We start from the raw sequence: 26,047 nt of genomic DNA, 5'->3' as shown, positions 1-26,047 counted from the left end.
GAGAATTTAAAGAAAATTAAAAGGCGGAAAAGATAATATTTATGAGAAAGTTTAACTTTAATTCATTGTCAAGTGCATGTATTATTTGTCAAAAAAATTAAGAAATTCTGTTATTTTAATGCAATTTTTTCCAAAAAAAATCTTAATTACATTAGTAGTCAAGCCTGCCTAATTTAGGAACTCAGATTTGGTACGTGAAATAGAAAAAAAAAATTCCAATATCACTTTCCCTTGCAGTCTAAATTTCAGCATTGTTTTGAGAAACTATTCCCAAAGCAGTCTCAATCATTTTACTGGTCAACCGTGAATTTCCTTTCTTCTTCAGCCTCCTCTTTTTAACATCTTCCCACTCTATTTCCTTGTGTAACAACTGTGGCAGCTTGCCGATGCTCACAGCTTCTATTCCTTGGGACAGCTGCCACGTGCAGTCAGGAAGAATCAAGTCCATCCAAATTTTGCTTTCCTGCCAAGGCAATATTCCCAAGGGACACTTACTCCAGTTTTTGTTTGCTGTAAAAGAAAAAATTCATCTTTACATACTGGTGATCGGGATTATCAGACATATTAGCAAATAAGAAAACTAATCTGGAACAGCTAAAACAAATTTATTTTGCAGTTAAAGCACACCAAGTATCTTATATGTAGAGCAGGTAAAAGTCTGATAGTTTAGAATGGCTAAACTTTGACTACTTATTTGATACCAATTTAATCAAGGATTATTTCTTAATAGTGGTGCACCGATGTGGATACCGATGAATCGTAATCGGAGATTATGGGTACTTACCGATTAATCGTAATCGGCGATTATCTTAACGATTACTTTGCCGATTATTTACGTAGGTTTTTACCGTGTAATATTTTGTTACACAATTTTTAGGATGAAATACGGTAATATTTGTATATATTACAAAATTCATCTAACTCCGTCATATCATAATTACAGATATTTGTTAAGTTTAATAAATCTCATTGCCTCGAATAAAAGACATTTTTCCTACACGTTTATTTACGTTTAGTCTTTTGTTTAGTGGCCTTGTACATTACCTATAGCCAGAGACGTAAAATATATGGCTCACAATCAAAATACCACAAACAGTTGCAGTGGATTCTATGACAATCGATCTTTTCGAGTCGTAGTAGCGGTTCAAAATCGTGGTCCCGATACCTTCTAGTTTTTATCACTGCGTTTTACAAACTCATTATGGGCGTCTTTGGTAACATTATCCGTTTGTTATTTGTATGACGTGAAAAGTGAAAAAGTATTTTTAATTTTGTATATTTAGTCAACATAAATAAAATCACATGTGCTAGTATTGGTTTTTAGTTATTTTTATATAATTATAGTGAGATGGCGAGTAGGGAGAAAAAAAGTGAAGTGTGGAAACATTTTTCTATAAACTCAAGTGAACAAAATAAAGCAGCATGTTTACATTGTTAAACGGTAATTTCTTGATGCAACCTTATGTGATAGTCAATAATAATGCTAGTTTTCCGCAACAAAAACTTACCCATTGTAAATTACAATTGTTAGACTGTAGTTCAAGTTGTTTACAATAACAAATATAAATAGAAGTTAATTTAATTTACACTTTGCAATGACTTAATAGTGTATTTTATATATTTTTATACTGTTATTATAACTGTATTCTCGATTTTACCTAATCTTGTTATTAAATTCACAGGGGAATAAAAATTTTTGTGTGCATTATTACACTTAAAAAAATTTCATTATAATCGGTAACTGAATCGGTATCTGCCGATTATTGCTCTCATAATCGGTAATCGAATTGGTAATCGGTAAAGTCATATCGGTGCACCACTATTTCTTAACAAAACAAAATGTGAGCAAGTCATTCAGTATTTGCCAGAGTTGTGTAATGATTCAAATTAGTAAGCACCAAGTGGTCGAAACCTACTGTAATTTTTCAAGTCCTGCCACCTTTAGCTTCCACGCACAACCATGTAACATAAAGCCATTGTTTTTGAACATTGCACAAGCATTCAAATAAGAATTATGAACATAAATACAATATCCTTATAGCCAACCTAAAATAAATGGCCGGAAATCACATGTTTGAGTACAATGGAGACTTTACGAGTGTTTGGAAATGGTTTGACTAGAAACTATCGTATATTTGTACAGTATTTACAACAGCTTTAAAGTATAAAAAACATTTTATTCTGATGAATAATTTTTGGTTGTTTAATCTTAAAATGTTATTCAACATTTATTTGAATGTACCTCAAATTTATTTAGTAATATATTAGTACTGAAAATAAGTTTTAATGGAAGTCAGCAAGCTGACCTGATTATAAAACAATTTTGATTAACATACAATCTTATGAAAAAAAATGTATTTGATTATCACTGTTTTGATTAGTGCTGTTTTCTTGAAACGAATTAGGGCATTACTTCGAGAAGCATGTATTAAAAAGGGTAATAGTTTAACAAACATTTAGGTCATTAATCTTAAAAATATTGAATTTACTGATGCATAAATTTTTGATGCGTTAAAATATGCTAGGGTGAAATAATGAATAGGTACTCTACCTTCAGCAACAGACCAGCGAGATTGTGAAACATTTTGCTGCTGGTCAGAAGCTTCAAGCTGTTCACTGTGGTCTGCCTCTTCAACCTCCATGGCTTCAACATCAATGGCTTTTGACGTGGGATCATTTCTCTCTGCAACAAACCAAATACAGGAAAATCCCGTTATAGCGAGCACGGTAATAGCGAGAACACGGCTATAACGAGGTCTTTTTGAGGAATTTACAGCGTGATCGCGTGAAGCGTGCCTTGGTTATTTGTCTACTTCAGCTTCACCCCTCTCGCTCGCCACTAGACAGCTTGCCGTTGACACCTGTCACATTCTTCAGCCTTGCAGTCGCCACCTAAGTGTGTGGCTTTAAAAATAGAATCCCGTCCTTTCATTTATCAAACTTCCGCTTGGCTTCAAGGCCAAGGTATGCTCGACTCGAATAAACCAAGCCTTTGAATATACGTACATATACTTGTACACATTTCTTATTATTTAGAAAATAGTAGGCCTGTACGAATATTCGAATTTTCGAATATCAAAATGAATAGTTTATTATTCGTATTCGATTTCGAATACTAACACTTCGAAAAAACAAATATTCAGTCATTTACGAAAAAGGCTAAGCGGGATCACTGAAACTGGGAAACATTTCGGGATCACGGAGGTTTCTCTCGTTGGGCGGGGGCAAAAGTTCCGCGGGATTTTCGTAATGTTTTAGAGTTATGTATGTGGAGTTATTTCACTACATCTGGCCACGTAAAGCCCGTTTGAACACAGTAATTCGGAGCGATAACTAACGTATTTTATGTAGAAGAATGTCGTCAGGTCGTTTAAAATAGATTTGAACTGTCAGCATACTGATAAAGATAAATACGTGTCAGTAAAATTCACACAACCGGGGTGTTATAGGTGACAGTTTTCAGATTAGAGGGTGAAACATGGTTTGTCGGCACTGTAATTTCGTTCCGAACGTGACGGCCCCCCCCCCCCCCCCCAAAACCTTCCCACCCTTCCCAAATTCCTCACGTAGTGACAGCTCAGGCAATTATCCTGTCCCGCGCGTCAAAAAAAAAAAAGGTTACACTAGGAGGGTGTTTATTAGTTCTTTTTTTTTCCAGATCGTATTTGATTCCCATGAGAAATAATTATTTCACAGCCCGAATTACAAGAAATGAAATTCCATTCTCACACAGCGTATTTATGAAGTGTAGTTGCTGTACACATACAATACCTTGTGAGTGTGTCTTATAGTAACATTGACTGCTGAGATTTTATCATTTGTGCAATAGTAAGGTGACATACATAGCCATTACTTATAAGTACTTGCGCAGTGAACATCAGAATGGCTATGTTCCAAAAGTGGGACGATCTGTGATTTGGAAATTTTTTGACAAGTCGCAAACAAGTAAACAAGAAAAAATTGCAAACGATGCAAGAAACGTTTGAAAACTCCAAAGGGTATGTATTAAATAGTTATATCATAGTCATTAACGTGAAACATCCATCACCCTTGCATGAAATTACCTAGATGATTTTTTTAACAGTCCTTGAATATGATAAAGGATTACATTGTTATTACATGGATAGGTTACACATCTGTGATTGGCAAGTGTAGTTTTTAAGTATTGTTTCTTTGTGCTAAAGTGTGCTTATGTAAATAATAACAGAACTGCACCCTTTCTTAACCTAATAAAAATCTCACACATTATTTGAGTCTGGAACTTTTAATATTTTTAAAATTAAGCACCACAATTTTAAACACACTCAAGACACCTATAATGATGTAAATGGATATTTCATGAAAATGGCAGATTTCTAGATTCATAGCATTGAACACTTTTAAACATTCAAAAAAACTTTTTTTTTTGTTTGAAACAAATTATAGATCTGATCTTGATATGCTTAAGTGAAATTAATTTTTAAAAAATAATTGGGTTTATGACAATTGCAATATTTATCTTAGTTAAAACCATTCAGTTTTTTTTTTAAATTTTAATTTCTATGTAATAAAATTTAAAAAAAATTCTAATAAGTTTTTCATACTGTATAAATACATTTTCCACTTTTGTCAGGGACAACTACTACCATGATTAGCCACTTGCAGCTACATTATGATGAATATTCAGATTATCAATCACAAGTCAAGAAACTTAAGGTTACAAGGACACAGATGGAGACTTCTGCAGGTTCATCACACACACAGTCAACAATTTCCAGCTTCATTCAGCCAACCAAGTGGGAGCCTTCAAACCCTAATGCAAAAAAACTAACTGACAGGATAGCAAATTTCATTGTAAAAGGTATGCATCCCTTTGCCATTGTAGATGAACCAGGATTTAGGGCAATGTTGGAGGAAGCACAACCCAAATACACTGTTCCAAGCTGTACAACATTCTCACGCAGTATTGTTCCAAATTTGTACCAAAAATGCAAAAGTAAAATGCAGGAAACATTGGCTAATGATATCCAAGATATTCAGTCAATGTCATTCACAACAGATTCTTGGACATCAAGAGCCTCAGATTCTTATCTGTCTCTCACTTGCCATTATGCAGACACACATTTTAATACAGGTCTCACTGCCTAAAAGTCAGCAAACTGAGTGGTGCTCATACAGCACTTTCCATAAAAGCTGCTATTGTTGAAAAACTGGAGGAATGGGACATATTAAGTGAAGGAAACACTATCCCACTGTTTATTGTCTCAGACAATGCTCGTAACTTTAGAGCTGCACTTGAAGCAATAAATTGCAAATCATGAACTTGTTTTGCACATACTTTGCAGCTGGTGATTGGAGATGCCAAGAAGGAAACAGAAGGACTTCAAAATATGTGCCAGAAAGCAAGGCCCATAGTGGGGTACTTCTCACGAAGCACTTCAGCAAGAGATAGGCTTCATGAAAAGCAAAAGAGATTGGGGAAACCTGTTCTTGAATTAATTCAAGATATTGAAACAAGGTGGAATTCGGAACGTGACATGCTGGCCAGACTTATTTTGGTTAGAGAATCAGTTGGGGCAGCTCTACAAGGAACTAAATTGGACTCATTCACTCAGAATGAATGGAATCTCTGCAAGGCTGTTGTTGATGTTTTGGAACCTCTTGCAGAAGCTACTAAAGAGGTCAGTTCAGATAGTTTCCCTACTAGTTCGCTAATTTTTACCATTCTCTTCTGCATGGAGAAGATGCTGGCAAATTATACTTCTGATGAAGAGCAAGCAGTAACTCTTGCCAAGAACTTACTTAAAAGCTTGCGGTCACGTTTCATGGTGTACCAAGATTGTGAAGTAAATGTGTTTTCTATGATGGTAGATCCACGGTTCAAAGATTCACTAATTGAGGATGAAAATTAAAAAAAATATGGGTTGTAAGCTGTGTAAGCTGAACACAATAGCTGAAACTATAACTGAGACAAGTGAGGCTACAAGTGAAATGCCTATTAAGAAGTCATCTCTGTGGGCCTACGAGAAACCTTCAACAGCAGCTCAGTCTACGCTTGCAAGCTACGAAGAAACTATCCAAGGAGAAGTAAACGAATATCTGGCAGCACCCTTAATCCCAAAGAATGACAATCCTTTCAGTTTCTGGTCAGAGAAGGGGCGCACTTGTTTCCGAAACATAGCTATGGTAGCAAGAAAGTACTTGCCTATACCTGCCACACAAGTGTGCAGTGAGAGACTTTTCTCAACAGCTGGCAACATTGTGACGTGTAGAAGAGAGAGTCTACTCCCCGAAAATGTAGAGCAGCTTGTGTTTCTCCACAAAAATTTAAATTAGCTAATATGTAGTGATGTGACAAGACTTTTTTTAATACAAACTAATTATAAAATTGGAGAACTTTAAAATTTTAAGTACTGTCAGTTTTTTGATTCATACATACATTGTATCAGTAAATATGTACCTGTTATCATATTGTAATGTGATGTGATATAACATGTTTTATGGGATTTCAATACTCATTCCAATTATTCGAACTCAATATTCGTATTTGAGAATAATTTGGCATTCGTATTCGAATTCGAACTAAAAAACTGATATTCGCACAGGCTTAGAAAATAGACAAAATCTATTTTTTCTCGCCAATAAACAACAATGCGCACTTTTTTTTTTAAAAAAATATAAATGCTCTTAATTAATTTGTTGGGACATTTTCATTAACGAATAATAACATTGTTTATAACTATGTTAGGCCAAAAACGTCAGAGCCGTCTTTATACTTGTTGCTAATTGATCGTGTTAATAATACACAAATATTTATAAACTTGTTTGGAATTATTTCCGTCGTGACACGTTTACAAACACGTCACGTTATTTATTTTACTATCTGACAAATAGTAGGCGCTACCGTATTTATTTCCGAATTGCTAGGACAGTTATCTTGTAACTTTTGTTTCGGTCAGTTGTTGGGGTATCTGTCCGGGAAGGGGGTGGTGATGGTTTGAGTTTAATCCCAAATTTATTTTCTAAAAAAGTATATACAGGTTTCTTTAAATGAGAAAAGTATAATTTTCCAGCGACTAATTCGTTTCAGGCGTACGTGCGTTGCCGCACTCCTGCTTTTTTGTAAGGAATTAAATCGTCGCGCTACAATAGCGCCGCCTGTTAGCAACATCCCGAATCAACATTGCTGCCAGCAGACAGCCCGCGTCGACAATAGATAGCAGGACAATGCTGCGTCGGCAGCGGGCCAAGTCGAGTAATCAATTGCGGGCTGAGATGCTATACTTACGTGGCGTGGTAGGGTACTCTGGTTATTTTGACGCAATTGGTAATCGCATCCGTACTTGTGGGGTATCGTTTTAAGGAGAATTTACACATCTGCTCACAGAAATTAAGATTTCGTTATTATAACCTGTTATTTTATAATTATACAGGTTTACCACTAAACACAATTTTTATGCTATTTTCGGTTAATTTTTATTTTTTGGGGGCCAAAATCTGTCCAATTCTGTTATAGCGAGGATCAAACTCGGAACCGTGACACCTCGCTATAACGGGACTCTACTGTACTATGAACTAATTCTGACTGGGAATGTATAAGCTGTCATCATTTGAATCAGGGGACTCCAAACTTAAGGCCCGCGAGCCAACACCGGCCCACTAGAACAACTAATCCAGCCGGAGAGTCCGGGATCCGGCCCACCATAGTTCTACAGGATGTTGGAAAGATTAACTAGCTAGGTCTTGGCACTTAGTGAAGGAGTTAGTGAGGCCCTTAGGCTAAAATGTTTGCAGATCCCCAATTGAAATAAATATAGTTATAACCTGTAATGTTAAATATATAGTTACCACAGGTATCTGTAGCAGATACTTCATTTGCAGCCGATGAAGTTAGATTTGATACAGTGTACACTGGTGCATCCGCGTATTCACCAACATCTACGCTCACTGACTGGGTGTACAGTTCCACCAGTGTTGTCAAATTACTCAGTGTTTCTGCTGGAGCTGGTAGGTCCACTAATTTCAGCAAACTGGAAACAAAAAATTACAGTAAAGTAAAATAAATGAACACACCAAGAACCATACACGTTCTAGGTCTGCGGCTCAAGTCGACATAGATAGTAATCATAATCATCATTCCCTGCAGCCTTTCTGGCAAATAGCTGTCCAAACACAAAAGTGAAATGTTTTCAGAAGAGAAATACACACGCTTGAGAGATGGACGATGGAGTTATGACTACAGACTACAGGCAATACTTTCAAGTATTTAACATAATGGTAAGATGAGAAATGAATGGAAAAATGTTTTGCTTGGGGGGAAGGGGGGGGGGGGGGCATTTTTCCGTAGAATTTTTTCTTTTTTTCCATTACCAACATTTATTTACATAATTAAAAATAGGTTGATATTCATTATACAATAATTTCTCTTATAAATTTAAGAGGTATTAATTGAACATAAATTTTTTTGTTTCTATAATTTGGTAGGGGGTAGCATGGATTTTACCTGACTGAAATGTTAAATGAGCCATTAAGTGATAATGATAACATAAAGCAAGATAAAAGTATTTTTTTTATTTGGTTCTGTTCATATAAAATTTTCTTATAGAATTTATACGTATGTTTCTGTGAACGTATATCTCGTTGAGATTTAACATAAGTGATGCTGTGCAGCCCATTCAATAAGCAAGCAAATATTTATTTGGCTACAAAATATTCAGTTTTCAACCACATTTTTTTAAACACAGAAATAAATTCACAGTTTCTACATCAGTTCTGATGAATCAAATATCTACAATCATGCATAAAAATTAATGTGACCCAATATTAAATAATTTAAAAAAATAATGTTTAGGATATAATTTACCTTGGCAGAAAGATAGGAGTTAACCGACTAGGATTCAAAACTGCATACTTTGCTATTTCGTATGTAAATTTACTGTCTGGAAGAGTTGTGACACACAACACCAACGCACTTTTCAATTCTGGGTGTTCTTCCTCCACACGAGCCACCAATCTACTACAGAGTGACCCCGGGGAGAGTTTGGCTAGCTGATCACTCTCCTTCAGGCTGACGGAGACCCCCTCCGCCAACTTCACTGCTTTCGTCGGCTCCTCCCCACCGCCGGCCCCCGCATTCATCTCTTCCACGAGGTCCAGCACTCGATGCAACTTGATGACAGCTGTGGCCAGTTCCCGGATCCACAGCGCTGAAAGCTTGCTTTGGACACTCACAACACCATTAACGCTGCAAGCAAGCGCGAGCAACTTCCGCATGAGGCGAAGCAATGCAGGCACTGGGAGAAATTCCAAGATTCGCTTCCACATCTTGAAGGATCTACGTGGCAGTTCGTTGTTTTCGATACATGACCAATCTGGAAAGAAAAAGAAATTAATGCCAATATATAACACAAAAAAAATTGTCTTTGTTGCTTCCGTGTTGAGGCCACTTCTGTTTCCATCAATGGTTTGCCCGACATTTTGACGTGCCTCGTTGCAGTAAACTGTTGTCAATTACCCTTGAAAAAGATGGCTGCAACAAGGCATGCCTAAATGTCGGGCAAACCAACAGACAGATGTGGCCTCAACCCAGAAGCTAAGAAGTTAGTTACTCTGGCTATAAAAGCCTACATATCCAATTACGTAAATCAATTTGGTTGGAAAAATAATTTTTTTTGTTGATTACTGATTGATATCAAACTCACAGTAGATAACGAGACAACTTTTTCAGTCATATGTCATGAGTAAGAACAAGATTTTATGGTTTTATTTTTATGTGAATTTTGTTTTTAAAATAGGAGATTTCAGTGTTATTGTTATTTTCACACATTGTCTTTAATCATAAAAAATCCAACAAATATGGAACTAAAATATTTTTAAAATAAATTTTCTCAAAATAGTCTCACTCTGACTGATACATGATGCAATTATACAAAATAATCATTAGTAATAAGCATTTCTAAACGAGAACTACTCTGAAAAATAAAATATTTTACATATCAGCAAATTTTTGTGTGTTTGAAAAATGTGCTAATGTCATGTGCCAAAACACGGTCACAGAAGCATATACAGTAGAACCTCGATGATACGTTCCCGTTTCATACATTTTCCCGTGTCATACGCCGATTAATTTTGGTCCCGCCGAAAGTACTATATTTACAATGGTTTACTTTCCCGGAACATAGGACACTTATAAAATCACGAATTTCCCGTTTCATACATTTTTACAAAGCGGAAAAGTCTTAAAATTCACAAATTTTTTTGTTATATTCCTCCTGAAAAAATACGTTTTAATGCTTTTATTTTGAAAAACGTTCATTGTTTACCTTTGCAAACGTAAGAAAATAACTTTATCGCACCATAGATATGGATGGCATCAGGAAGACTGTGCACCTCGCTACTAGCATCTATGGCCAGCACCAAGCGAGACTAGTGGCGCAAATTAGCAATGATTATGAAAATGGTCAACGCGCTTTACCAAGGCACGGATCTCATATTTTCTCATATTCATTAATCTTTGAACTGAATATAGCAGTTTGTTATTGTTTTTATATGATCGGATTTTTTTGTATTGTACGTTTCTCAAGTTAACATTTTATTGAAAATTGTTCTGTTGCATAAAGTTGTTTGTAAAATGAAACAAACAAGCAAAAATTTCTGATTTTCTTTTTACAATAGCCTAATTTTTTTAATTTCTATTTTAAGCTTGGTGACCTTTCCCCCCTCCAAGAAAGGACTGCTTTACTTGGTTATGGACTGTATTTTACATTTCTGGTGGTTTTATTATATGTATATATAATGATGAATTCATATCTTTCATTAATATAATGCAATTATTTACACATTATGTATTTAAGTTTAATCAATTATTGTGCTGGTATGCTAGATTGAAAAAAAATCTTATTATTGCCATTCCCTTTTCATACACTTTCCCGCATCATGCACCATTTTTGTGCCCTCCGTTGAAAAGTGTATGATAGGGGTTCTACTGTAATTTACTTGCATATTTACCATCTTTACCAAACCTAAAAACGTAAAATATATTCTGCAACCATCTGTAATTTTGTGTGTGTGGTGTTACCATGTTGGCACCCAACTTACAATTGATTATTAACAGTTTATGTAGTCATTAAATGCATAACACTATTATATATAGTTTGTATAGACCACAGATAATATAAAAAGGATTTGGGTGCAGTCATTAATGTAAAAATGACTTAGCACACTAAAAAGAGATGCAAGATCAAACATAACAGTAATTTTTTTCTAATTAATTTAGTTAATACATTTCGATACAAACTTCATGCTAAATAAATAATATTCAATGAATTTATCATAATAATAGATACCATATTTGTAATTTCAGATGTTTTGTAAAATATCTGATTCCGTTAATGTTTTTAGTTACATTTCAGTGCTAAATTGTGTTAACTTTCATTTTGGTGCAATATGTTGTCTCGAAATAATCTGAGGTGTTATTTCGGTTTTACCGCAATCCACCATACAATCTTGTCCCTGGGCATGAGTCATGTGATGATAAACCTTATAGTACCTCTGTCAGATAAAAGTGATGGGGTGAACAATCCTTCACCCACTAGCTTGTGAAGAAGAATGTGCTCCCACTCCGACCCAGAGAACACGTCTCCCACAGACTTCTTGATGTGAGACAGCACCAACGACAACGCTGCACGGATGCTCGTCCCGTTTGCACAGCTAGAGTCGGCAGTAACTTCAACATCACTGTCCGGAATCGGCTCACTGCCGGACGCGTTACTCTTGGCTTTCAAGTAAAGAACAGAAACTTGAGCACTGAAACAAAAAAAGTAATATGAATCACCCCACAGTATAAATAGTCACCCCATAATTACTATCAATAATGAGACTGTCCCACAAGTCAATACTGCCAAGAGCTCAGGTGTTGTACTGGAACACATGCTTGTGCCGAACGTGAAACCATCACCACCCTATTCCCACTGCACTGCAATTGTGCGTTCTCTCAGGCACTCAAGTGGCATCTAGTTTCGCGTGAAATTCAAACATGCGCGCTACAGATTGTGCCTGTAACCTCGGCAAGGTTGTGTTTCTTGCCCTATGTTCAACAAAAATAATCGTATTGGTATTCCCTGCCACCCATTAAATTTACACCCAGGAATTTCCAAACATCCCGTATAAACTGAGATATTGTATGAACTAAGACAATTGTGAAATTAAAAATATAATAATACAATAGCATTACAAAACAATGGATTGCACTATGCATGATAAATGATAAACATAAAAAGAAGGCAATTCCAATTTTATACGGTAAAAAAATTAATGCTATATTTCTTAATGATTTAGCACCATGAATATAAACATCAAGGATCTGCAAATATTCAAAAAAAAAATTTGATATTTATGAATCGTTTGATTATTGATATTTCAAACTGAATAATTGTTTAGTTAGTGTTACCCAAAGATACTAAAAAGAGTGTAATATGTAAGAAGTCAAGAAAATTTATTGAGAAACTTTGATTTGTTTTCTGCAGCATAGTACATACTTTATATTTGATACATGAAAAATACTCTTTTTTTTTTTAATAAACAATTTCATAAACACAATAATTTTCAAGATTAAAATTTTCCTGGTTTAAGAAAATATTTTTTTTCTTGCATTTCACAGCACTTGGGTTCCATATACATCAAATTTTTTTTTTTATACATATTTTGCATAAGTTTTAACTGAACTCCTGTGAAGCAAAAAAAATTCTTTGCATGTTTAAATTTTATTAAAAAAAAAATCACTATTCAGTATAAATGTAAAAAAAAACACAGAGAGAGAGAGAGAGAGAGAGAAAGAGAGAGAGAGAGTTACGAACAATTGTAACAACACTGAAGTATTAAGTGTGTTCAGTTTCAAGCATTTTATATGAATGATTTAAGTTGAACTTAACAATAAATACCTTCAATACCTTTAAGTATAAAAAATCTCAAGATGATATATAGCAAAAAAACAAAGTCTATAAACAAATCTTCACAAGACAACCTCAAAATAAAATCTAAAATAAGTAAAACTTCAACCAAACCTTATGGAATTTTTTTTTATAAACCTTCAAATGATATTCAGTCCCTGTCATTTACTATTGAGTAAAAAAAATGTTTTTATGCTACTTGGAAACCCAAGGCAAATAAACTGAATCATGATTGGGCTACCGTGTTTTCTCGTATAATCGTCGCACATTTTATTCTAAAATCAAGTTTGAAAAGTAGGGGTGTGATGAATATTTGGAAAAAAATGTTAGGTAAAGTTATTCATAAAAACATAACCCGTTCATGGAAAGTACGTTTATTTAAAAAAAGGTGAAGTATACAAGAGCACGCCAAACAATCTATATTAATAATTCCTTAAACAAAAACCTTTCTTCAACTTTAAATAGAAAAACCAAAACTCTAACGCGAACGCAAGCCACTTGAATCTGACGTGAACTAACGTGTCGTAGTACACACTTGTCACGAAAGAATGCGGGCTATCAAAGGTAGTTAACTCGGCACCTGACAAAGAGCGCGCGTTGTATGCACTCGGCGAGATATCGATACTCGACTACGTGCGCGCGCTCTATACGGGAAGCAACATAACCAAACATGAATGATGCACTGGCTACATTTTTATAAGCGGTACGCCGCGGCAACGCAATCAGATAAAGGAAATAACGTTTAAAAACGTCTTTATAAGAAAATTTACACGTCAAACAACTTCGTACTTTTCCATTAATTTATTAAGTAAGTGGTAATGACCGAATAAATATTAGATTTATACTTTAAAATACATCGTTTTATACGAAAAAGATACCTACTGGGCTCGGAACTTAACCTTATACTCCAGCTTACAGAATTAATACTTAAGTATGGTGGGTGATACCACAGAGGTGAAGAAAATGTTTAATCTGTGGTGTTGATGAATCGTTGAAACATTTAAAACTAATTTATACAAAAACCCTTGAACACTAGATACATTAAAATAAATGAGCCAACGACAAATAACTCTAGCTGCAGATAAACTGTAAGGGATGTGTTCAGTATGCTATGGAACCCTAGACTATGGTATACTTGTAGGAATGCAGTTAGGAAAAGAAATAACAAGAGAATTATGAGAGAAACAAAAATATTTAATGGTGGAAGATTTATTATTTAAAATTAAGAGCAGTCTGAATGAAAATATAGTTGTGAAGGTGGAAATGGTATATAAAATGACTATAAACAGGAGGCAAAACACAGCAAACACTTTCACTAACGACAAAACACTGACACGTAAAACCAAACACTGCTTACTGAAACCCTTGAAAATCTTATTTAAACAGTATTAAGATTAATAAACATGAAAATCTTACAATAAGTTTACAATTCTCTTTGGTGTATGACGTAGTTGAGGATTAGTAGAAAATGTATTACATGTTACAGGCTCTGAGCAAAAAAAAATATTATAATTATTTTGAATATTTAAATTTTACATGTGATCAATCCCTTCTGGAGTCTAATTGTAACTAAACTCATTGGGAGATACGGAGGCACAGATAAATTACAAATGTTTGTAGATGCTTTAATCCAGTTTAACTTCAAAGAGATAGTTTTAACGAAAACAGAAAATAATAGTTACTTAAGGCACACGGCATTACTCAGTAGAAGCAATTTTAAATCGATCTGAAGGACCACTGAGTGTTCGGAAAACGTACTTCTCTTTAAAAACAGCCAAAAATATTTTATCTTTGTTCCAAATAATGTTTAAGGTTACAAATTTTACGTGACGGTACAGTTCAAGAATTAATGCGGGCGTAAAATCACTTTTACTATAAGCCCCTTGCTTAATACAATGACGACACTATTTGCTTATGGCGTATCTTTAATAGTAGTGAAACTCAAGTCAATTTGCATCTAAAATAATTTTCTTAGTACCAGAACAACTTTACTCACTGTCAATGTCTGGGTCGAGATGCACAATTTTACACTACACCATATAAGCAACAATGCAAGAAAACCATATTTTATAGATTTTAATCACTAAGGCATTAGGCCTCAGCCTATACGTGGTAACGCCAGAAAAACTTCTTTCTTAATTTTTTAATCTACTTCCTGTTCCGGTGCTGCCGAATCCCGTGAAGACCATGTCTGGGAGATCCAGAGCAGCATCTCATGGCCTTCGGTCACAACAATAGTGTTAAATCACAGGTAAGTAATAGCTCGAAAAACAATAAGATTCCAATAAAAAATGTGAACAGGATGAAACATACATGAAAAATCAGTAGGACTTCCAACAATACATATGAAAATAAGTTCATAATAATAAGGTTCAAAATATTATAAGTTCTTGTCTTCAGGTTAGACCTATAGTGTTTTTCAAGTTGAAGTAATACAACAATAGCATGCTCGTAAAAATACATTGACACGAGAGAAGGTTAATTCAAACAATAGGAAAGTATATAAATAATACTGTAAATACATTTAAATAAGAATGAAATGTCTTTACGGACACTGTGTTAGTACACTACACAAAGCGCTCTGCATCTACTAGCGGGACCAAAAACATCATGCGACGTTTACGCGAGAAGTTTTTTTATCCCAATTTTGACAGCCTAAAATATAGTTGCAACGATTACGCGTGTGTGACTCTTATGCGATAAAACACTGTATATTATAGTGATAATTACAAATCAGTAAATCACTCACCGGACCTCAGTGTCTGGGATCCGACCCACAGTGCCGTAATGAGCCTCTTGATACAGCTTCAAAGCTTGCCACAAATCCAATAAGTTACACAGATTCTCGTGAGACACATCATCACCAACGGCATTATCATCAATGTCGTCATCAGCACGTTTCCAGTCCGACAAGCACAATGCTTGTGGTTTCCACCAATATTCCTGCAATAAAACATGTTATACGTAGCGGGACAAGATAACGTATATGGTGAATTCCGACCACAAGGTCGAAGTAACACAGAAAATAATGCCACTACACCAGGTAGCACTGAAATGCAACAATACATCATGAAATTATTCAGCATACTGAATCAAAACTTACCTCAGATTACAAAAACAAAATACATAAAATTCAAAGAATGTAAATTATTTAGCATGTAGTTAGTACCACATTGTATGTACTAAATAAATTGGAAAAAGTTTTTATTATTATTATACTGCCACTGTTAACAGTAACTAATGATTACTATTGATTCTCCTGATACTATTGTGTAAAGGCTATCGAACTTATACGTAAACATGTGTAAATACTTTTTTCTTGTAAAAACATCTTTGCAGAAAAAATTCACGAAAAGGAAAATCAACCGAAATTCATGATATTAAACATTTTCAAATTTTTTGAGCTGCCTAAATATCAATGAAAGCAGTACTTTCCATTTTACTTTTGTTAGCACAAGAAGATAATCCAGAAATATGCTGTGATTTACCTGACTGTTCCTAGAATTCCCTGACGTTTCAAGGTTTTCTATTTCTGAAGCAACCATGATTTTCTCCCCATTCTCTAATATCATCAGGAAATAGCATGGTCTTCATCTTACCTTCTCCAATCTTCTCTTCCACTCTCTTAATAACTCTCTCTCCAACACTATAATGAATAGAAATGGGAACAATGTACTACCATGCTTCACTCTATAGACTACTTTGAACCACTACAATTTTTTCTTCCAGTTCTACTGCTACTGTTTCCCCTATACATACTCCTCACTATAATTATTCATTCTTCTTTAATCCCAGCATCTTCCATTGCTTGACAAACACACTGTTTTCTCACACTGTCATATATTCCTTTTCCACATCCGGGAATATCATTACTAGATATTTCCCAATCAATTGTCGTAGGCAAAAATCAGGTACATGGTATACTTCCTTTCTCTAAACCCACGCTGCTGCTCATGCCATTTTCCTACTACAGTAGAACCCTGTTATAATGTTTTTCAAGGGAGCACAAGAAAAAAACATTATAAGCAGGAAAACGTTATAAGCAGGAAATCTCAATTTAGCACTTAACAATGTTCGAGCTTTGTACCAATGGACTCACCAAGCTATGTAAACAACTTTAATGTTAAAACCAAAGATAGTATACTTGATACATGAATTTTCTGGAACAAGCCAACAATTTTTCAACTTCGTCTTGTTCCCTGGTTAAATTTTGTTTGTCTTTAAAGATACACTGCCACATTTTTTGTAAAATTGTCTCACGATTCATGATGACAACATTAAGAGTGAGAACGTCTACTCCTTCGCCACCTGAAAATGTTTAATTTTGGGATTCCTATCTATAAATGAAAAAAAAAAAATTATTTGTAAGCAATAGAAAACACTTTTAGTTATGCCCTCGTTCAATGGTTGGCAACTTAAATATCGTAGGAATATGTACGTGCATCTGAATACCCAATGTAATGGCAAGGAAGAGAAGAGTTGACTAAGGGTACCAACTGACACGTAACTATGAACATTGTGTACCTTCAGTATATTGCATAAAATTGTATTTTAACAAACTTAATGTATTGTATGACAGTGATTGTAAACATAAACATACATAAAGGAAACTTTTTATCGTAAGTGTTGGAATAATTTGGTTTTAAAACATTTTTCCCCCATTTATTGAATGTTAAAAAGCAAACATTATAAGCAGGAAATTACACTATTTATGAACGTTATATGCAGGAAATAAATACATTGTCCTTATGGGGGAAATATTGATTGAGACTTTAAAAATATGACATTATAAGCAGGAAAACATTATATGCAGGAACATTATAACAGGGTTCTACTGTATGCCCTTCCTTGTCTCCTTTTCTAAGATCTCATACACCTCTACACAGTGCAAATCAAAGTGATCACCTAATAGTTTTCACATCTTTCCTTGTATTCTCTCTTACAAACTGGCACTATTACCCCTTAACCCCAGTATGCATTTTTCTCTCAAGGTACACTCAAAACACTATACAGCCAAAGAATTCCTACTTCTACTGCTGGTCTTATCATTCCTACTGTTAGGTTGTCCATACCTGGAGCTTTGCACTCTTCACCTTTTTAATGCTCTACCTCTTTCCAAGCGATATTCTCATCATCCAACTCTGCCATAACTTCCTGCTCGTCTGTTTCTTCTTTATTTTCAACCCTTTCTGGTTCAGCAGCTTTTCAAAATAATCACAATGCAGTTCCTTTTCCTCTTCTTCCGTTTCCACGAATACTTCCTTCTTAATTTATCATCCCGACTATCCGACCCTTTATTTTCCTCCTACTCCGTGCTTCGCTTTATAATGGTTACTAGCGTCTATGTCCATTTTTTGCAGCTATTCCTTTCTGTCCCCTTCCATCACTTGTTTTGCAGCGTTCAACATAAATTGTATCTATGAAGGGAAAAAAAAAACCCTAACCACCCCACCTCCCAAAAAAAATTGTTGCAAAGCTGTTTTTTCACTAGCCTATTTCGGCAACAAGGCACGGGACTCACGTGCAACCAGCTGAGGGCGTAGCCTGCGGCCGACCGCAGCACGTCTACGGACGGCAGGCTGCCGTCGTGAGCCGCGTCATGACGGATCTTCACCACCCACTCGGGGATGTGCAGCTTCTTCGCGACGCTGTACAGTGTCTGCGACTGCATGTTCTGGAAGAGCGACGCCAAGTGGTTCAAGAACCTGCGAACGGAAACATTCAAAATGTGCTCGAGTTTCATCGTTAACTGGCGACGGATCTTAAAATCCAGCACGTTCCGAGATCACTGATATGTTGGAGTGGTGATTTTGCAAGATTATGAAACATCAGTATTAGTGATGGGTCAAATCCCAATTTTCTCAAATTAGAATCCCAGGGTGTACCTCGACTATACACCTTGAATCTGAATCTAGATGTCAAGTGTCAAAAAATAAAAAATACAATAAATGAAAAATATTACTATGGTGTCGAAACATCATACCCTTTAAATGGTTGTTTCACAAACAAAATTTCCAGAATCAATACACATTGTAATTTTACTTATATAGTTACATGTTAAAATTACAATATCTTGGGGAATGGTAACATGATAGGTATGGAGAGGGAAAAAAATGACATAGTAAACTTCAGAGGTTATCAGTATTGAATTTTTAAGTTTAATTTATTTCCTCTAATACTTTTCTTTAAATAATTTTCCTTAAATATTGAATCCTTCGAAACTAAGGATTTGATGGTATACCAAAGAAAAATTAATATGCAGTAAAATGGTATTTAAAACAAGTTGTCATAAGCTGCTCTACAGAAGAAACAATACAGATGAGAGTTACTGTTTGTGTTGGAATCAACCAGCAAAAATCTGAACGCGGGCGGCTCCATTGGTTCCAGATCACAGAATGTGTCAAACCATAGAATGTCGGATTAAAGAACTTTCACTCTAGTTATTGAAAGTTTCGTCATTCTGCAGAGAAGATCTGAACAACAAACTTATCAGAATACTTAAACTATAAACCTAAATAAGGAAAAAAATGAAGAACACAATCCCACCTAACAAAGTTTGGCTTGATATTTTTTAGATTCACAGTTGCAATGTTTATTTTATTTTCTGTAATAGTTTAATAGTGTAATAGTTTAATAATTATAAATGTGAACAGAATCATTCTTTACACATATCAGGAAATTATTACATTATCAGAGTGGCTAGTTGAAACAACAAACAGAAATCTTCCACTTTTACCAGACTTAAAAAAATATAATAAAAATAACAATACTAATAATAATAAAAGTTGCACCCAACAAGTTCCTACAAAAATTCAATTTTTTTTTCCCGTTTGAAAGTGTTTTCTGTGATGTATCTTACATCACACTCCAAGATGCTATCTAAGATGGAATTTAGCTTCAAACATTCACATTATGCATACAGGTAATATATACAGCTCTGCTCTAAAACATACAACAGTAATGCAACTTGGGAACAAAAGAGTCCACATAAACCCGCCCCTCAAAGTAAAGCTCTAATTTGTTTCAGGAAAACAAAGCGCTAGTCAAATATGTTTTTTCCATAAGAGTTAATGTTAATCAAAATAATTTGTTTTCCAATCAAGTAAGTGTAACTGGTGACTACCATTTAAATCAAGATACTGCACCGTTAAAATTAATTTACAGTAAAAATATATGTTCAAATACATTTAAATAAACGTTGAATAACATTTTGAGATTAAACAAATGAAAATTAAATTTTAAAAATTCACGCACGACATTGTCTACATAATAGGTCTTGAACATAACAAAATTATGTTAGAAAATAATAATGTTATTAATTAAGTAATATGCATAATTCAGTTCTCATAAGAATTTAAAAAAGCATAAACTTACTGGTTTTTTATTATTACATTATTAGAAAGATTATTTAACCTGTTTATGTAATTTCACTAGCGCATCCTTGTAGGCGCACAGTAATGTTGCCCTGAAAGCTTCTAGCTTTCCTCTCCAGAGCTGTTGTAGACATGCGGGATAGAATAAAATAAGCTTTGGCTGAACACACAGGTGTCAAAGATAAATACGCAATGAAGAAAGACAATAGCTATTGAGGAAAGAGCAAAATATGGTTTGTTGATTCATCACATTATTGATTCGTTGCATTTTATTTAAAGCTACACAAATGTCATTGTCACTGTGCATGTACAGAAATAAAAATTCACGTAAAAGAACACAGGCGTTTTTTCAAATCATGTCGTAATTAATTGGCATCATTACTTCAAAACTGTGTTAATCGAACAGCTAGCTAGAAGAGCGGGTGTACATGCATGGTACAACTGGTGGGCTACAATGGGTCTATATGTCTAGGCCAGCATTTTCTAAAATTTTTTTAAACCAAAGCACCCTAAACATAAATTGCAGAAATCAGCAGCACACTGCATATATTTTTATGCATATTTTATTCACAACGTGTCTCCAAATATCCGATGAACCAATTTCAGGGCTTATTCCTTATATTTAATGTACACTGTCACCACTCAACACCTCCGGCTAGCTTAAATTAGGTGATGAGTGGAAACATACAGGTTGCAGGTCATGAATAAATTAGAAATTTATACACAAAGTTCGATGTATTACCTGTTTTATTTATTTATGTAAAAATCACACTATATTTCGTACAATAGACAACCAAAAAAAAAAAAAAAAACTAACTGTACATAAAAAAATAATACACGGAGCCATCACCCGGCCATGGCCTGCTCGGCCCGGCGCCCGAATAACGACAGCTCAGGTCCGGTGCTCGGACAATGACTTACTTTACGGCCTTCCTTTCCTTCGTGCGGGCAGTGTCCTGGGCTCGCCGACGTAATTTTCAGCCAATCACGGCACATGGTAACAGAGGCTTCCACACGAAATGCCTACTCCTGTTCTCACGACGCAGCGATTTTGTATCTTTCTCGCACTCCCGTGACCGTGACTCTCACGCCAGGCTAGCGTGTGAAACAAAGCCTCAGTCGTGGAAAAAAAAATAAAGGAAAATCACGTCGGCATGCCTTCCCACACAAAGAAGCCAGCAAAAAAAAAAAATACTCAAAATATAAATTTACGAATTTTAAAAAATAAAAACAATAAATCCTGAGAATTATGTTTACAATAACTTCTAAAAGGAAAAACTTTACATCTAACCCAAAATTATTATTAATGGATTGCATAAGGAAGGCTGTAATCTGGGTTGTCACAACACTTATAAACCGAACTGAGGCATCATAAAACAAAACGCAAGTCAGCAAAATGTATCTGGCTAGATTGAATCAAGTTTCTTGACTTCCAGTAGCTCTAGTGTTTATTTGGGAACTTTGCCGTGACCAGCGGACACTGACGTCCGACATCACAGCCCGGTCCCGAACCCAGGGGACCTCGGCCCGGCCTGGGAACTTTGTCGTGACCAGCGAACACGGTCCTGAACCCAGGGGACCTCGGCCCCGGGCCACGCACCTCATCACGACGGTGGCGTACGCCAGCCGCAGCTCCTGCTCGGCGTGGGGCGAGGCCTCGCCTCGGGCGACCTTCTGCCACAGGAGCTGGTCCTGCAAGCGCACCTGCAGCAGCTCCAAGGTGCACGTCACTGACGCCGGCAGGCTCGGCACCCTGGCGCACACGTCACACTTCTCTTTCGCTGCCAGTGAACATGATCTCAACACCAAACACACGTCAGGACACTTCAACTACAAACCTAAAGAAAGAAAAAGAAAAAAAAATTGGTTGTCCGTAAAGTCGGTTCACGGACGATAGTTTAACGTGACGTCGTCGTAGCAAAACATCGATGAAATGATTGCATACTTTTATGAATAAAATTGAATCATTTTTTATTGAATCATCACTATTTCGTATGGATACAAAGAAGGAGTGAAAATGAAATCTGCAGTTTAATTATTGATAAATTTACTTTCATTTGCACTCATTAATCCAAATATGTTTATTACTTTAACGAAGAGATTATTTTAACTATAAGTTTTATACATGTTTGCTATTTAACTTCTTCCAATCTGTGTTATTCTGTTAAGGGTAGTACGATTATAGGAAAAGTAGGAAATGAATGGGAGTGTTTCAAGGATGATGTGAAGGAAAATGGCCTACCCAACAGCAAAATGCAGTCAAAAATAATATATTTGCGCCACGGACTCTGCAGCAATGCTAGGAGGAACGGGTTAGCAAAGAGCAATGAAAATGTTACATTGAAATGCATGAAAACAGAATTACGCCACGGACTCGGTCGCAGTGCTAGGAGGTTCAGGTTAGCAAAGAGCAATATAAAATAAGCGTAACGGGACACCGCGAAACGGGACTATGTGCAAAACAGGACACTTTTTCGTGAGTGCATCCGGCGTTCATCGATTTATTAGATGTTGTCACGTCAAACTTAGCAATGTTTGGCTTGATAATTTTCAGAATCCCAGTTGCAATTTTCATTTAATTTACTGTAATAGTCTGCGTGAAGTGGCGTAACTAGGACGCCGCTGTTATCCGAGCTTTGGGCGTCAAGTCTTGGATTCTGATGCAGTGACTCTTCGGAGGGCTATTAGATCCTCCCAGGGCAGGACTTGGCAGGAATGTGAACGGAGAGACTGACTTGCGAGGGCAGCGAAGTGAAGAGGGTGAGTGACCTCTTCGGTAAGCAAAAGTAGACGATGTTTGGGCACAGAGTTAAGCTTACTACAATATTTAGTCAATTTAGTACACAAACCATGAAAATGTAAAATTCAAATTCTTCCAAGAATTTTTTTTTGTAGTTTAAATAGGTTCATCTAAAAAATGTGTACTTTAGAGATATTTTTTTTACAGCTTCCAGACATACTAGACCTTCAAGAGCTATAAAAGCAACAAGAGCTATAAGAGCTACGACAGACTTTTTAACTACGTGTCTGTGAATATTAAAAAATTACTAATTTAAATTGAAGAATTTGTTTTCAATTGATACAGTAAGCGGGTCTTATTACCAAAAATTTTTTTTAAAGATAAATTTGTGTAACATGTATGAAGCCAAGATTTATTCAGAAGTCTTCTTTTTTTTCCCCCTTTGAATTACAGGATATACATACTTTTCATGTGTAACAAATAAACTGTGATTGATAAATTCCTCTCTTTTTCATTTTTCTGTACTTTGCATCAATTGTTTTGGACTCCAGGAAACATAAGAAGATAGTTTCACTGTATTCGTAATTCACTTGTTATTTGATTTTAATATGATTACTATTTTAAAAACACTAGTCGCAGAAGCCTATTTATCATGACATAATACCTTACTTGACATTCCTCTCTGAAACTTGGAAAGCACAAAGAAACACTAGAGTCATGCAATATTGAGTATCAATATTGATAAGAAAAATAGGTAGAGTCAAGTTTGAGTTCATTAAAAAACTCTGTCAATTAATAATGGAAAAATCATAAAATATAATATTTAAATAATAAAACGGAAACAAAAACATAGGTATTACATTTTAGAATAATAAATTATTAAGTTATGCAAATTTACTTCATCAGTTATATACATTATTAACATTTGTTATTGCAGTTAAGCATAAATCATTTCTAAAATAATGAAACAGAAACAGAGAACACACTTTAGTTATCATTCTTTCATATGGCATCTTAGGTTCAGCACATTCATTAATCCAGCAACAATTGAACATCTCACTTTTTTTCCCCTCTGATGGATTCAGGTGTTTGCTGACCTTGATCGCCTGATGGTTCCACTGCGTAACGAGATATCACGACTTTTTTAAACACTATCACGACTTTTTTAAACACTAAGTCATGTGTATTGTTTCTAAAAGCAATTAGCGCGTACATGCTACAAATTTCATTCAATTTCTGACTCATGGCTTTTTTTCCTAATTCTGCTAAATGAAAAGGGTTGTTGCTCATACAGAGACATCACAGAAAAAATGGTTAGAAATCAGACTTACCTTGCCTTCCAAACCAGTAAATGTTCGAAACCTTTCGTTTGCTGCTTGACATCATCTGAATACACCAACTTGCAGACGTAATCCCACTCTTCTCTGGAAAAAAAAAAAATTGTAATGTATACCAGTCCCAAACCCAATACAGCATCCAGCATGGCCTGATCAATTTTTTGTATGTTTTTTTTAGTGTTTACTCCCCCCCTGCCCCTTCAGGATCTCTTTAAGCAGTCCCAGTACCCTACTAAATTATGCTAACACCATTGCACAGAAACTCTCAGAGATATATATATATATATATATATATATATATATATATATATATATATATGTATATATATATATACACACACACATATATATACATATATATACATATATATACAGCATGCTGCAGCAATATAGGATTGACATACAGCAGTCCTAGAAAGGTAACTGGAGAAGGTGCAGGATAGAGCAGCTAGGTGGGTTAAAGGAAAGTGGATGAGATTGATAGTAATGAAACAGGAGAAAAGCTGATGAAGGAACTGAGGTGGGAGAGCGTAAGTGCAGAAGGCAGATGGAAATGCTAGTTAAATTGTAGCCTTATCATGCATTTAATGGGGTGGGAGCATTGAGACAACTAGGGCAACGGATTGCTAGGAAGAAGCTTAGAAGTATGAGAATAACTCTAGGAAAGTTTTAAAGGAAAGAAGGAGAAAGAAAAGGTGAAAAAATGGTAATGAGAACGATAGGGGAATGGGTGTCTTGGATGAGCAGTGAGTGGAAAGTAAGGTGAATGCTTCCCAAAGAACTTTAGCCTAAATGCAGCAATCTACAAATTAAAAATTAACAAAAACATTTATCTTGGGTTTAATGTGTGTGTGTATGTAAATATGTATATGTGTGTGTGTGTGTGTGTATATATATGTGTGTGTGTATATACACACACACACAAATATATTCTCTCTCTCTCTCTCTCTGCTGACTAGCAACTCACGTGCAAAACCATGGCACAATTTTCACACTTTTATCATCCATTATCAAGCATATATCACAACACTGATGACATGATCTCCTTTTATTTGTGGAATAAAATAAAACCAAATATCTGACATAATAGAATAAAGCTTCTCATTAAAAACACGTGCGACTTCGTATGCTTGCCGGTGCCCGGTATTAAAGTAAAAAAAAACAATAAAAGTATGGCATGGCTGCCAACGCAGCAAAAAAAACTAATTTTTTTTAATAGACGCTATTAAAATTTATTTCTAATTATAATATAAATTTAAAAAAAAACATTGAAAGTAAAAAATATTACTGTGGTTCCTAAGGTAAAATATTAAAGTGCAATAAAAAGAGAAATAATTATTTTTGCAGTGAAACTTTATTGCTTCAAGTACGTACTTTTTAAGTTTGCAATTATTTATTCTTATGACCATTAAAGTGTACAAAATGTATTCCAGTATATTTTCGCTGTCATAAAATTTCCTTTGTCACACCAAAACGCTTGGTACGCCCCCGATGATAACAAAATTGTCTATATACTGCCACCACCCGGCTGTCCCGTACTGCGAATCGGGTTGAACTTGTAACGCGGAAGTAATTTACAATAATTCAAATTAAGCAATTTATGGGATTGGCCTTTTATAATAAAAATTACCATATCTTACCTCGACTACCGTACCACTATGAATAATCTGG

The 26,047-nt window shown here is 35.2% G+C and overlaps 1 protein-coding gene across 1 annotated transcript; it reads right to left on the bottom strand.

The window, feature by feature from the left end:
- Nucleotides 1–38: 38 nt before the first annotated feature.
- LOC134543128 (uncharacterized) lies at nucleotides 39–25,569 on the bottom strand. Its single transcript, XM_063387963.1, has 10 exons — nucleotides 25,344–25,569; nucleotides 24,371–24,463; nucleotides 21,900–22,052; nucleotides 18,448–18,631; nucleotides 15,676–15,869; nucleotides 11,528–11,784; nucleotides 8,843–9,350; nucleotides 7,828–8,009; nucleotides 2,552–2,683; nucleotides 39–510 (listed from the first exon to the last, which is right to left on the bottom strand). Exons 1-10 carry the CDS (start codon nucleotides 25,382–25,384, stop codon nucleotides 239–241), a joined length of 2,016 nt encoding a protein of 671 aa, XP_063244033.1. The 5' UTR covers nucleotides 25,385–25,569; the 3' UTR covers nucleotides 39–238.
- Nucleotides 25,570–26,047: the final 478 nt, after the last annotated feature.

This window comes from Bacillus rossius (assembly GCF_032445375.1).
Source record: "Bacillus rossius redtenbacheri isolate Brsri chromosome 9 unlocalized genomic scaffold, Brsri_v3 Brsri_v3_scf9_2, whole genome shotgun sequence".
Classification (NCBI taxonomy): Eukaryota; Metazoa; Arthropoda; class Insecta; order Phasmatodea; family Bacillidae; genus Bacillus; species Bacillus rossius.
The sequence above is the reverse complement of the archived record's forward strand: the minus strand, read 5'-3'. Positions and strand labels throughout refer to the sequence as shown.

Coding starts and splice junctions, on each gene's coding strand:
- LOC134543128 (XM_063387963.1), bottom strand. CDS start 25,384: ATGGATGATAAAAGTGTGAAAATTGTGCCATGGTTTTGCAC. Junction 24,464..25,343: donor ATTGTGCCATGGTTTTGCAC/GTGAGTTGCTAG, acceptor TTTTTTTTCCAG/AGAAGAGTGGGATTACGTCT. Junction 8,010..8,842: donor ACTCCTATCTTTCTGCCAAG/GTAAATTATATC, acceptor TTTTGTTTCCAG/TTTGCTGAAATTAGTGGACC.